The sequence below is a fragment of the Wyeomyia smithii genome, chromosome 2 (assembly GCF_029784165.1).
Source record: "Wyeomyia smithii strain HCP4-BCI-WySm-NY-G18 chromosome 2, ASM2978416v1, whole genome shotgun sequence".
NCBI lineage: Eukaryota > Metazoa > Arthropoda > Insecta > Diptera > Culicidae > Wyeomyia > Wyeomyia smithii.
Genome location: NC_073695.1, coordinates 200,839,419 through 200,853,331, shown reverse-complemented (window position 1 = coordinate 200,853,331; position 13,913 = coordinate 200,839,419). Strand labels below are relative to the sequence as shown.

The following is a 13,913-nucleotide window of genomic DNA, read 5'->3' as shown; positions in this document are numbered from 1 at the left end:
CCGCCAGATGAAAATGAAAACTAGATGGTAGCACCATATAAGGATATTGAAAATTATATGGCAGGATCATACAAGAATATTGAAAAAAATTGCTTCACCTTTCGCCACCTTGCCATCGTCATCAAATTCTTTCGTTCACGCGCAGCGACAATTGTATCCGCTCTAGTCATCTTTGCTCTCGCTCAACGATATTCATAAAAAAAAACTGTTGCTCGCAACATTACTTTTTTTTTTGGTTTTGACCGATTGTTTCGTATGGGTGAGTATCAGAAGGGGTGACGCCAAACCAAAAGACCAAAATATGCCCACGTGGTTTAGTAAAGGCCTTCAATTGGCCGATAGATAGCATTTCATCTTTTTAAACCTTTTAATAGGAATGCCCTGGTGATGATCTTTTGTCGGATTTCATTTTCAATAGGACTCACTACGTTAGAATAGATTGGAACACATTTTTAGTAATTTTCAATTCTTTTTAAAATTGTTCTGTTTTAATGTTTATAAGGTAAATGGTAATAGGGTAAATACTTTGCTAACAATAAAATAACATTTAACTCAGGATTGATTCCGAATCGACATGTGATCATTTTACGTCGAGTTATCACATGGGTACATCATATTTAGTCTTTTTATATCCTTTACACTCATTTGATCACGTTGTCCGAGCTCAGTACCATCCTGCGAATACAAAAAAGCGTCTTAATTCGGTCAGTTGTCCAAGGCTAATCACTAGCGGCTTCATTCTTACCAGCGCAACAATCGTCTCCTTGCCGTTAGAAGTGAATGCTAAACCACTGCGATGCATAATGCTATCATAATCGTACGGTATTCCAAAGTCATTATCGATTTGTGTGGAATATTTTTCCAGATTAATGTAATTATGAGTATTTATATTACTGTAGTTGACTTGTACGTAGAGGTCGCGATCTGGTCTACTAGAAGGATGACTGAATCCCAGCGTATGCAGTAACTGATGAACGATGGAACCAATCGTAAAACATCCACGAGGATCCAGATTTACGACCTGAGCACCACCAGTCATTCCTAATGTTGCCCAGCAACCGGATTCTTTCGTAGTGACAACTATGAAATTTTTGTTTGTGAGTTCCCAGATCACAAACTTTACACAACTGCGGCTTTCTATATAGTCCATAGCTTGCCGCAAGATTACAGCTTCATCGGTAGCTATTACATTAAATCAAAAACTTATTAAAATTTACAAGACTGAATTCAAAGTTCTCGTTACTTAGGTTGGACAACAAGTAGGGTACCGTATTGTCGGTCCAACGGGTATTTTGTACTCGACCACTAGATATCACTAGATCGCCATGTTGTTTTTGTCCAAGTTCTTCATAGACGTGAAAATAATGTCCTTTTACAATTACCACGGTGAACGTGAGAAGAAGGAACAAACTCTGTCGAAAAAGAAACGAAATAACATTGGTCCTAGTGTCGGAAATTTCTAAAGTACCAAAACACTGCTTACCTTCATCGCAGGATTAGTTTATGTGTACACTTACAATAGGAAATGATAACTGGAGAACTTTTGCGGCAATCGCGCAGTTTATTCCGAAAAACATTTGTTTGCTTTATGATAATATAGCTGCGTACCTCAATTGTAATTATTTAACCGTCGAATTATATGCCGACTGCATTTGCGCGCTTTGCAAAAAAAAACTTACAATTTTTCAGGCAGGTAGGTATACCGAAGCAATGTTAAGATCGGTGATATATTCATAAAATATCCTGTTGAAAGTTTTGAATGAAACTCAACTTTGCATCAAACTTTGATTTGATGGACTAGGACTAGAAGCTACAAACCATTCAGCACGAATTAGTAGCGAAATCAACTGAACAATACAGTTACGTACAGGTAAATAACATTTTGCATAACTTCTTTTTGACAGTACACCCAACGCAAACGGGGAATATTTTATTACTTTTGGGCAATTTTTTATTACTTTTTGTGTCTTATGACTGCGCATTATACACAAAAAGTAACAAACAAAAAGTAATAAAAATTATGACGGCCACACGCTTGTATGTGTTTCTGCAGGAGAACATACAGCCAAGCACCGCAATGCATGTGTTGGCAAAACTTCACTCGCTGCATTTGTATTGATGCAACGATCTGGTTCATTTTTGTCTCCCTTCATCCACACATAATCAGAATCTCAACCGTCAACCTCAAATGTCCAATTAGAAACACTTTCGTTTCGTCCCCCAGTGTTTACTTGAAATGGAAATATGTAATACTGTCTGACCAGAGTTGCCGAAGTTGCGAATATTGTTCTGGATGGGCACGAGTTTTGTATATTCAAACAGGTCCAAATGAGTTTCCATGAACCAATGATTATGTGCTGTAAATAGCTTGCAAGAAAGCGAATGTTTTTATTTTTCTCTAACGCAGTTTACAGATCGTGATGTCATTTTAAGGCGCATTTCAAGTCTTTGAAATCATCAACGTTTGCATACTCTATGACGGGGAAAATGTTGCTTGGCAGCTCTTGTCATATTTTTTCGCTACTCCGTATGCATACAACAAGCGAACTAATACACGCCCACCGGATGAATTGGAGATTGAAAAAACTTGTAACATGTGCAACTTATGCGACGGTGTGTGATTTTTTTTGACTTAAGGTGGAAAGGGAGCATTTTTCGACAGAAAAAACGTTGCATGTGGTTGAAACGACCATTATTAGATAGTCGTACTCTCATAACACGTGCTAAATATATGACAGTATGTGTTGTTACTTGACTGGGGAAGAATTTTGTTGCTTTTTAAGTAATGGATTTGTTACCTAAAAGGTAATTTTGCGCTATTGCTTCTAAAGTAATAAGGAAAAGTTTTGCGTGTATGTATCTTTGGGACAGCTAGGATGTGAAAACTAGATGTAACACTAGTAATATGACAAAAATTTACTAGAACACTTTCGAAAATACTTTGATACAATTTTAGTACAATGAAATCACTATACGCGATATTCGGACATCATTGAAACCATCATCGAACAGGAGTCCTGATTACTGTCTTATGTTTTACATTCTTCTTAATAATCCCAACACACCAACATAGAAATATTTTCGTTACGTTGCAATTTGATGGGTTGTTAAGTGTTTTTTTTTTTAATTCACAACGTCATGTTCGAATGAGATGTTTCTCCAATAGTAATACCACTATGTGGCTATTAAGTGATTATCAAATTCTACTTATCTTAATCTGGGCCGGAAACTGCCGCAGACAAAGTAAACAACAGCCTTTGTCTACACAGCGTCCAGAATGAACAATTTTCGTGTCTACGATGACATTAGATAGCGTATCTGTCTGCTAGTTATTTTATTTCGTTTATTGCCATTTTGCTATCCAGAGGACGTTTATTTGCAAGAAGTGTTTATCCTAAATGGTGGTTATCTTATCGAAAAAATATGTTTAATTAGGGTAAAGTACTACTTCCTCGTAGCATATCGTCTGTATCCGGCTTTTTCAATTTGAAATATCAAAAATTCCTCCTCATGCTTGAAACTCCTGTTGTTTAGAATATGGTGTAATAACTTCACAAAAGTTGCAGCAAAAAGAAGCGTGGAAGCAACATCAACATTAGCAAATACATTGTATGATCTTTTAAACCTGAGAGTTTCTATTAGTTTTTATTTCAATCGAAGTGTAAACTAGAGAAATTCTAACATGTTAACCGTAACGGTAAATTAGTTTAACCGCATATAAAATTTGTAATGTTTGATTTTATGTTATTTTACTAAATGTAAAGTTGGCTAGGTTCAATAAACACTTAATGCAAAATAATCAGTGCAAAAGTTTAAATTCAGATGAAAAATATTTTTTACAAATATCTGCTCATGGAAATTCTCTGTAGATTCCGAGGTGACGTAGTTTACTCAAAAAAGAAAGAAACATACTCCATTTTGGAAGTGCCGACACCGATAAAAGATGTGTAAAAACGTCATTTACCAATAAGTGGTAATGCTCCCGCTATGTGACGCCCGCGTCACTTACAAGCACTGATATCGATAAAATATCGATACGGCAATATTTATGCAGTGCAACTGGGGCACCAGATTAGATGAAGAAAAAAAACTGGGGCACAAGACAGATGTCGTTAATTTTTTGATTCAATTTTTTTAAAAAACATAAATATGTATTGTGCCGTGTCAAATAAATGCTAGTTGATTAAAAAAAAGACACACGAACACGATTTTCCAATTTTTTCATGTAAACATAAATGTCTGTTCTCTGTAGTACCGATTTCAAAAAAACAACTTTGGTGTAGACGGATAAATTATTTTTACGGCAAAATTTGAACTCATAGGACTCAGAGGATTTTCTACTAAATTGTAGGTACCTAGTATGTAATTTAAAAAAAAGGGGGTAATATTCTTTTTACACCGGAAAAATGATACCTACGATCGAAAGATAAATATATTTCAAAATTTATCAAAAGCGATGGTTTTTTATTTAAAATAGAAACAAAATTATTGGTAAAAAAAACAATATCGCACGCTTAGCCTTGGGGCTAATAGCGGTCTCGATCAACTAGATTAGTTGAGAGATTTCGTTATCGATATTGTTTTTTTGGCACATTTTGCATGTGTAGGATAAGTACAACGATACACCGTGCCCGAGTGCTGAGTCGAGAAAATTTCCGGCTCGAAAAGATCCTCGACTCGATCGGGAGTCGAACCCGATATCACAACCGTGTGGGACAGCTAGCCGATCGACATCGCTAACCACAGAGCCACGGGGACCACAAACACATTATTGGTTTTATTCATTACTCTGGCGGAAATTAAGTACATAACCCTAGTTGCATGCAGAAAAAAGAACGTATCAGCAGCAAATACGTTTGCAAATTTGAAAAAGGCCACCACCGGCTTGGAAGTTGAATCATTTCAAATAAGGCAGTTACGGCGGTTACATTGCTAGAAAAAGAACACTAGTTTGAAAAAGTGAGTTTTGTTATATTATTATCGTCGATATTTCACACGTTTCGATCAATTCATATATTTGAAATCCTTACTCTACGATTCAAGTTTGTTAATTAACCTAGTTTAGACCTACAATCGTAAAAAAGTGAGATAAAAGTTTGTGGAATAACGAAAGTAACGGTGATCGTAGAAATAATGTCCACAGTAATTAGTATGATATACTACAAACTAATTTAAGTCTTGTGGGCATGAGTATATTGATAACTTATTTATACCTTGTACTGGAATGTTTTTTAAGAAAATCTAGCGACAAATAGTTTTATTTTCGCCAACTGTGAACAGTGAACAGCGGATTTGAATTTGTTAATTAATTCGAATATTTGCAAAATATGCGCGACTTTCAACTGTGAACCGGTGATGGAATCACTGGAATTGTTCTTTTTCCTGACTGATAGATGGCCTTGGTAGCTTAAAGCTGTTCTTTTTTTCGTTTTTAACCTTCATTGATGGCCGCCATGACAGTGCATTTTTAGACATAGACAAAATTGATGAAAGTTATGCGAATCAATACATTCAGGGAGTCTGGGGTCCAAACAAAATGATTAAAGCTGTGAAGACTGTGAACCTCGCCCTAAACAACCAAATGAGGTGAACATTCCAGAAATGGTGAACAAAATCCATGAAGCGATATCAGACGACTGTCGATAGTGTTATATATAGCATCGGTTTTCTGGAATGCACGTGGAAAAATGTTTATTTATTACTTGATTCGACTCAGTCGAAAGAGCTAATTTTCTGTTTCTTTTCGAAATCTCACTTCTAGAAAATGCGCGTTATACGATTTTTGTGGTTTCTTGTATTCGTGGGGTCTACTTGCTGTGCGCCACTAGATACAACAGCCGAAGACCAGGAGTTAAGTAAGATTTCAGCCTAAATCTGAAACTGGAGCAAATATCTGTTTTATTTCAAATTTTCTACTGTTTAGATGATCCAATTGCTAGTCCACTCGAGCAAGCCGGTGGCTATTTTCAAGGTGACATAATTTTAACAGCAGCTCAAGAAGATACCCTTAAAACCGGCAAAACTTCCTTGATCGGTGCAACCTACCGATGGCCGAGTAACACCGTGTATTATACAATCGATACCAACGCGTTCAGTAAGTATTTGTAACATCTGTCAAGTACTTTCAATCAATCATTAGGCTAATTCCATTTCTCTTGAATAGCACTGTTCCAACTGAATTCCATCAAATCAGCGTTACAGCAAATTATGCTCATTAGTTGTGTGAAGTTTGTTGAGCGTACCACTCAAACGGATTACGTTAAGGTGACGGGCCAGTACACCGGTTGCTGGTCCCATCTGGGCCGTCGTGGAGGAATGCAAAACGTGAACTTACAGCCAAACGGATGCATGAGCCGCGGCACCATTATGCACGAGTTCCTGCACACGTTGGGATTCGTCCATATGCAGAGTGCTTCGGATCGTGATTTCTACGTACAAATCAATTGGTCCGCTATTCAAGCGGGCAAGGAGAGTAACTTTGACCGGTACTCATCTGCCATAATTGACGATTTTGGTGTTCCCTATGACTACGATAGTGTCATGCATTACGGAGCAACAGCGTTCAGTACTTCTTCAGCCGCCACGATTATTCCGTACGAAAGTGGAGTCACCATCGGCCAGCGAGTCGGTATGAGCTACAAGGACATCAAACGCTTGAATCTGCTGTATCCTGATTGTGGCTAAATGATTGGTGAAACAACGGTTGCTTCCATAACGACGAAATGATTGTATAAAGCTATCGATCAAAAGATTGCAATTTTAATTCGTGATTTCCTTCAAATACGTGCCGTTTCCGATTCTGAACTTCTTTCAGATTTTTTAAATACAACAATAATAACGTACACACTTAATTTATTTCGGCATATTTCCCAACAGCTGATTGAGCTCGGCGAAGTTTTTAACAAATGTCAGCAATATATTTCGACGAACATTCAGCAAATATATCGATTTACCGTAAACCAGCAAGTATTGACATTTTATTTGCCGAAGTTCTTGGGAATTCTGCCGAAAATTTGTAGAACATTTCGCTGAATTTATCAGCTGTTTAGCTCTCGGCAATAAGTTTTAGTGTGTAAGTGAAGTTCTCAACAATTACAGCAATTATAGATTGTCAACTACTATTTAAAAATAAACAGAGAGAAAAGCTTTATAGATTCTTAGATTTTTTTAACTTCTTAGAATACTGTGATGTAAGAAACCCAAGAAATTTCAGAAAATATATAAGAACATGCAAAACTATTCAAAAGACCATATTACAAATCCTTTTTTCTATTTTAAAAGTATAAGCAGTAGTTAGTATAAACTAACAAATCAAACGCGACAGTAGGGCTATGTCGAAAAAAAAAGAATCAAGCAAACAGTGTTTTAGTTCGGTTTTGGAAAACTAAAGATGAAAAACAAGTCTGAAGAAAGGAATGAAAAATGCATCGGATAGTAGAACAGCTTTCGTCTAGTAGGAAGGTTTAAATAATGTTAAAACTTATCTTTCAAAACAGTTTTACTCTCAAAGAATATATTGAGAATATCCAATTAAAATGTGATAAGTACACAAAGTGTTTATATTCTCTTATTAACAGGAATTCTACACCTTTTCTCAAGAATAAACTGATACCTTACAAACAAATATGTTGTTGTGCAACCAGAAAAAAGTAGCTTTAAAGGATTCAGAATGAACTTTTGAAAATAATTTTGAAGCGTACTCCCTGGCTCAACATGAATGAACTACATACACTAATGTGGAAATATATGTCAAACCAAATTATCAACAAATTCCGACGAAAATCGTTGCAATTCTAAACGCTTAGCTTATGGTTCACAATGATTCACGAGCGTTGACAGTAGAGATGGTCGGGTACTAGTCAGGTTCGGGTTTGGTAGAAAAAAAACCGGGTTCGGGTCGGGTTCGGGTTTGGAAATGTCGGGTGTCGGGAAGGTCTAAAACTGGAAACCCGACTATTTCAAATAAGCATTTTTATAAGATAATTATGTGTAATTCCATGCAACTATAAAAACCACCTACATTTCAATACCATTCAAAGCTCAAAGCTTCAGAGTAGCCTCGAATTGGTACAAAAAATCGACCCCCAAAAAAAAATCTTGGGTTCGGGTTTCACAGTTTCGGGTTCGGGTTTCCCAAAAATAAAATTTTCGGGTTCGGATTCGATCGAAAAAAAAAAGTTTTGGGTTCGGGTTACAACCAAAAAAAATCGGGTACGGGTTTGAAAAAAGCCAAACCCGACCATCTCTAGTTGTCTCGGTGAACTTCGGGTTCGCACAAACCATCGGTTCTAATGCGCTTAAATAACCGCGACTCTTTTTCGTGAGCCGTTCGTTCTTTCGCTCTTATCTAAGAAGCGGTCAATATGAACGGCTCGTGAGCCGTTTACCCATCCCTAGTTCTGGCCCTAAAACCAGTGATGGAAACGAAACGAATATGATGCAATCGTCGTTTATTCATCATATGTTCACTTCACGATGTGTACAGGCCGGGACTAAACTCGAATCCTCTCCCCAAACCTCCCAAACCCATAATGAAATGATGACAGGGTGCATAGGTTTCTGGGAGAAAACAAACACATGACTAGACTACATCAGCTCTGAGAAGCGATTCGATCGTTGCGTTTGTCTCTCCATAGGCCGGTAGTTACGGGAAGAAAGGATAGCAACAGGAGAAAATCATGCCGCCTGAACAGCAGCAGAGGTGTGGTGCGGTGAGAGAGAATGTGTGGGGGAAGGAACTACTTCGGCAGCGGTTGAGTTTAAGCGAGAGTAGGAGAGCATACACTGCCATTTTCTTTCTTTTTCTGACAAAAAATCATATTCATGAGTCAAAAGAATAAGGATATAACAAGTTCTGATCGCTCTGTGTAACAGAGACGAATAACTTCATATACCGAGTTGTGCACATTGAGAACCACGTATTGTGGAGTACACTAATGAATAGAAATATATCGTAAAGAGGAAAGCAAAAAGAGTGCACCAGCACCGATACTTTGTTTTTCGCATACTGACGACGATGTCAACGCATCCTAGGCTTGTTTTATATGTATTCATTAATCGCTAGAGGTTTTTTTTTCCTTCGCTGCCTAAAACATGAATGTAGCAATCAAACAAACCATAGTTCATTTTGAAACCTGAACTAAACTAACGGGTGACAACTAAAAATTTGGAGTTTTTTCTACAGCTGTCAAAAAAGGTGGAAGAAATTAAAAAAAAACTGATTTATTTCCCATTAAGATACATTCCTTGTGAACCTACAAAAAATATTGAACATTTGAGAAAGGTCCGTTACCAGCCTCGCGACGAAGTTTTTTTTTTTTGATGCCGAAACAAGAGCGTTGTACGGCCTTCAAGTCCGCTTTTCGAATGCATCGTTTGATTTTACCGATCAACTGTTCGTAATTCGATGATTTCCAGTTGTTTTTGCACCAAAGGAACTCAAAATCCCAAGGAAATCTTCGATTGGACGACACTGGGGTGGATTCGTTGGATTGCGTTTTTGGGGTACAAATGGAGTCGAGTGGTTGCTTAGAAACATTTGTGTTTTTTGAAGTACTGGGATGATATTTTTTCCGGCTAAATCACATACACAATTCATCTGTATGTTTTATAAAAAAAGGGAATCATAATGTTGTTCAAACATTCGTTTTGGTATATATTTGAATTGATAGCCAAACCACTAGGCTTGAACCATGATTTGACAAACAGGGTAAAGTCCTTTTCTGTTCACTACGCAGGCTGGTCTTCAGCTTCCTTCCTAGCGGATTATAGTTGAGGTTTGCAGGAAACCATGCACAATAAAAACCGGAAGATTTTCGCTTTCAAAATGGTTTACCATCACCTCTTGTCAAAATTGTTTTGCAGTTTATACCGAACCGTACAATGCACTTGCGGAATGCTCCTTGTTTGGACGTCATTTTTAACCGAGCTGAGCATGCATAAACAAAACAAAAAATACTGACAAAATAGGAAAGATAGAGCTAATTTCATTTCTCTCTAAGCGTGTTCGTTGTAGAGTGAAAAAACCCCAAAAAATTGCATAATTTTAGTTGTCACCCGTTACCACAACATGATCTACCACTACTCTCTCCATTATGCGAGAACATTACAAGCCAGGGGTTACAATCGATATGAAAAATGTCGCCAAGAGGTACGCTGGTAAAAAAAGATTGAGAACCGCTGATCTAAACTCTAAACTAGTTTCGAAACCGTTACATAGGTTCACTGATAGGGAAACTAAGATGATATGTTTAACAAAATTATCAGTTCCAGCAAAAAAAACGTAACCATCAACAATTACAATGAAGTTCAAGTTTTAAAAAAATCACAGGAGGGTTGTGTGCAAAACCACGACCGCAAAGTTGAAGTAAAGTACTTTTACAAGAAAGATAACCCGGCTGCTTGAGTGTCAGTCATTTTCAAATCGGATTTGTTTCGTATATACCGCTTGTTAAGCACAGTATCAACAAATCGTAATAAACATCGCACTGCTGTGCATTAGCAGCAGCATTAAACCTCAGTTGCAGTTTATGAATAACCATTCATTATGCTCTTCCCAAAACATTTAGTAGCCTTGAAGAAGGCCGATTGCTGCAATTGCATTTTTCATTCAATTATCAGATATACCCGCTGCAACTGCTACGCTATCCGTAGCCACAGTTGTGGCCGCTATACGCTGCTTTTGGTATCCACTGTCCCTGCATCAGCTGGCGCAGCTGCTTTCGATGCTGAGATCCGCTGTAACTAGTGCGCTATCCATTGCTATGCCACAACTGTGGCCGCTTTCCGCTATCGCTGGAATCTACTGCACTGCTACTGCTGCTGCTAAGGGATTACTGCTGTTGTCGCTGTCTAGAACTATTATGAGCGGCTTCGGCTGAAACAGGCTCAATTGCAAGGTATATGATTCTGTCGACCGTGCTTGGGAAGCAATCATATGACGACCAATCAGAGGTCAAATTTTTGTTTTGACAAGGCTTGACTATTCTCAATAGAACAATAGTTTGAATTATAAAATTACAATCATCTTCATTTGGGAAGAATCTTAGAAGATTTTCCAATCTATTGCTGCAAGAACGAAGGAAATCCATCGAATACTAACCGATTTATTAGCATTTGAAATTGGACATATTTTCCACTTTTTCGGTTGTAGATTTTCGTTTCACATCCCTATGTAGCCGAACTTCCTGAGAGAAGTATTCTACTTCAAAATAATTTTGACGTGGGACTACGACTTTGTTTACTATACTGGGATGCATTCTGTAAAACTGGAAATGAAACTGGCAAATGTTGCGTCAAATTTCAAACGTTAATAACAGCATAACCACATGATGGATAACAATAACCAATATGTTGATGGATAGATAAAATGTAGAACAATTTTGTAATATGCTAGTTATCACGCTAATTTCATTGCTAAGCGGTAAAATTGATAAAAAGTTTCAATGACAAATTTACGCGAATAATGAACCAATTACATGCGAGCATTCCTAGCACAGACGACGTGAATGGACACCATCCGTTTCCTGTGATATTCTCTGTATCAATATCGAAATAAAATTTGACAGAGTCTCCCCGTCCTAATAGGTCGATTTATTATTGTTCCATGAGCTTAGACTAATATGATGTCTCGAATATAAAAGTTTTCCGAAAAGTTTGAAACAATCCCCATTGTTCATTAAACATACAGTTAACGGGAAAAAGCCGTTGTTAAAAATAGAAATTTAGTTCGAACAATCCCCATTCTTGAACAATTTCTAAGCCTGCTTTCAGAACCTAATAAAAACTGATGTCTTGAAAGAAAACATGCCGGTAAAAGCAACAGTACCAGTGGAGTAAAGAACCGCAGGACTCTCTTCGTCTATGATTGCAGCGGTACACTTCTATTCGTACTGCAGCGGTACTATTCATATTGCAGTGGTACACTTCTGTTCGTACATTTCTATTCTTGTGCAAAGGAGGAAAAACTGCAATGCTGCTGTTGATGGTGATTGAAAGTTTATCTCATAAATATTATTACCATAAATTGCTCAACGAGAATTGAAAATTTTTACAACGGATATTTATTTAATTTCATCTTCGATATTCACTAAATAATCGTGACCAGATAGTGTCGAAAGAGTAAATTCCCAAATATACACGTTTATAGAAGAGTAAGAGCCTGCGAATGCTTGTGAATTTGTGTTTTTTGAAGTACTGGGATGATATTTTTTCCGGCTAAATCACATACACAATTCATCTGTATGTTTTATAAAAAAAGGGAATCATAATGTTGTTCAAACATTCGTTTTGGTATATATTTGAATTGATAGCCAAACCACTAGGCTTGAACCATGATTTGACAAACAGGGTAAAGTCCTTTTCTGTTCACTACGCAGGCTGGTCTTCAGCTTCCTTCCTAGCGGATTATAGTTGAGGTTTGCAGGAAACCATGCACAATAAAAACCGGAAGATTTTCGCTTTCAAAATGGTTTACCATCACCTCTTGTCAAAATTGTTTTGCAGTTTATACCGAACCGTACAATGCACTTGCGGAATGCTCCTTGTTTGGACGTCATTTTTAACCGAGCTGAGCATGCATAAACAAAACAAAAAATACTGACAAAATAGGAAAGATAGAGCTAATTTCATTTCTCTCTAAGCGTGTTCGTTGTAGAGTGAAAAAACCCCAAAAAATTGCATAATTTTAGTTGTCACCCGTTACCACAACATGATCTACCACTACTCTCTCCATTATGCGAGAACATTACAAGCCAGGGGTTACAATCGATATGAAAAATGTCGCCAAGAGGTACGCTGGTAAAAAAAGATTGAGAACCGCTGATCTAAACTCTAAACTAGTTTCGAAACCGTTACATAGGTTCACTGATAGGGAAACTAAGATGATATGTTTAACAAAATTATCAGTTCCAGCAAAAAAAACGTAACCATCAACAATTACAATGAAGTTCAAGTTTTAAAAAAATCACAGGAGGGTTGTGTGCAAAACCACGACCGCAAAGTTGAAGTAAAGTACTTTTACAAGAAAGATAACCCGGCTGCTTGAGTGTCAGTCATTTTCAAATCGGATTTGTTTCGTATATACCGCTTGTTAAGCACAGTATCAACAAATCGTAATAAACATCGCACTGATGTGCATTTGCAGCAGCATTAAACCTCAGTTGCAGTTTATGAATAACCATTCATTATGCTCTTCCCAAAACATTTAGTAGCCTTGAAGAAGGCCGATTGCTGCAATTGCATTTTTCATTCAATTATCAGATATACCCGCTGCAACTGCTACGCTATCCGTAGCCCCAGTTGTGGCCGCTATACGCTGCCATTGGTATCCACTGTCCCTGCATCAGCTGGCGCAGCTGCTTTCGATGCTGAGATCCGCTGTAACTAGTGCGCTATCCATTGCTATGCCACAACTGTGGCCGCTTTCCGCTATCGCTGGAATCTACTGCACTGCTACTGCTGCTGCTAAGGGATGACTGCTGTTGTCGCTGTCTAGAACTATTATGAGCGGCTTCGGCTGAAACAGGCTCAATTGCAAGGTATATGATTCTGTCGACCGTGCTTGGGAAGCAATCATATGACGACCAATCAGAGGTCAAATTTTTGTTTTGACAAGGCTTGACTATTCTCAATAGAACAATAGTTTGAATTATAAAATTACAATCATCTTCATTTGGGAAGAATCTTAGAAGATTTTCCAATCTATTGCTGCAAGAACGAAGGAAATCCATCGAATACTAACCGATTTATTAGCATTTGAAATTGGACATATTTTCCACTTTTTCGGTTTTAGATTTTCGTTTCACATCCCTATGTAGCCGAACTTCCTGAGAGAAGTATTCTACTTCAAAATAATTTTGACGTGGGACTACGACTTTGTTTACTATACTGGGATGCATTCTGTAAAACTGGAA

At 37.5% G+C, this 13,913-nt stretch overlaps 2 protein-coding genes across 4 annotated transcripts; one reads left to right on the top strand and one right to left on the bottom strand.

Annotated features, from left to right (window-relative positions):
- Window positions 1-486: 486 nt before the first annotated feature.
- On the bottom strand, window positions 487-1,524 carry LOC129725112 (zinc metalloproteinase nas-14-like). The gene is made up of 4 exons (XM_055680567.1): window positions 1,484-1,524; window positions 1,244-1,412; window positions 746-1,182; window positions 487-675 (listed from the first exon to the last, which is right to left on the bottom strand). Exons 1-4 carry the CDS (start codon window positions 1,487-1,489, stop codon window positions 586-588), a joined length of 702 nt encoding a protein of 233 aa, XP_055536542.1. The 5' UTR covers window positions 1,490-1,524; the 3' UTR covers window positions 487-585.
- A 3,352-nt stretch (window positions 1,525-4,876) lies between these two features.
- On the top strand, window positions 4,877-7,449 carry LOC129723813 (zinc metalloproteinase nas-13-like). Of its 3 annotated transcripts, none has more exons than XM_055678261.1 (4): window positions 4,877-4,959; window positions 5,762-5,855; window positions 5,924-6,094; window positions 6,164-7,449. In XM_055678261.1, the coding sequence occupies exons 2-4, from the start codon at window positions 5,765-5,767 to the stop codon at window positions 6,682-6,684; spliced, it is 783 nt and encodes a 260-aa protein (XP_055534236.1). In that variant the 5' UTR covers window positions 4,877-4,959; window positions 5,762-5,764; the 3' UTR covers window positions 6,685-7,449. The 3 variants fall into 3 exon arrangements, with proteins under 3 accessions (XP_055534236.1, XP_055534235.1, XP_055534237.1); XM_055678260.1 differs by lacking the exon at window positions 4,877-4,959 and adding an exon at window positions 5,036-5,142; XM_055678262.1 differs by lacking the exon at window positions 4,877-4,959 and adding an exon at window positions 5,494-5,586.
- The last annotated feature ends 6,464 nt before the right edge of the window (window positions 7,450-13,913 follow it).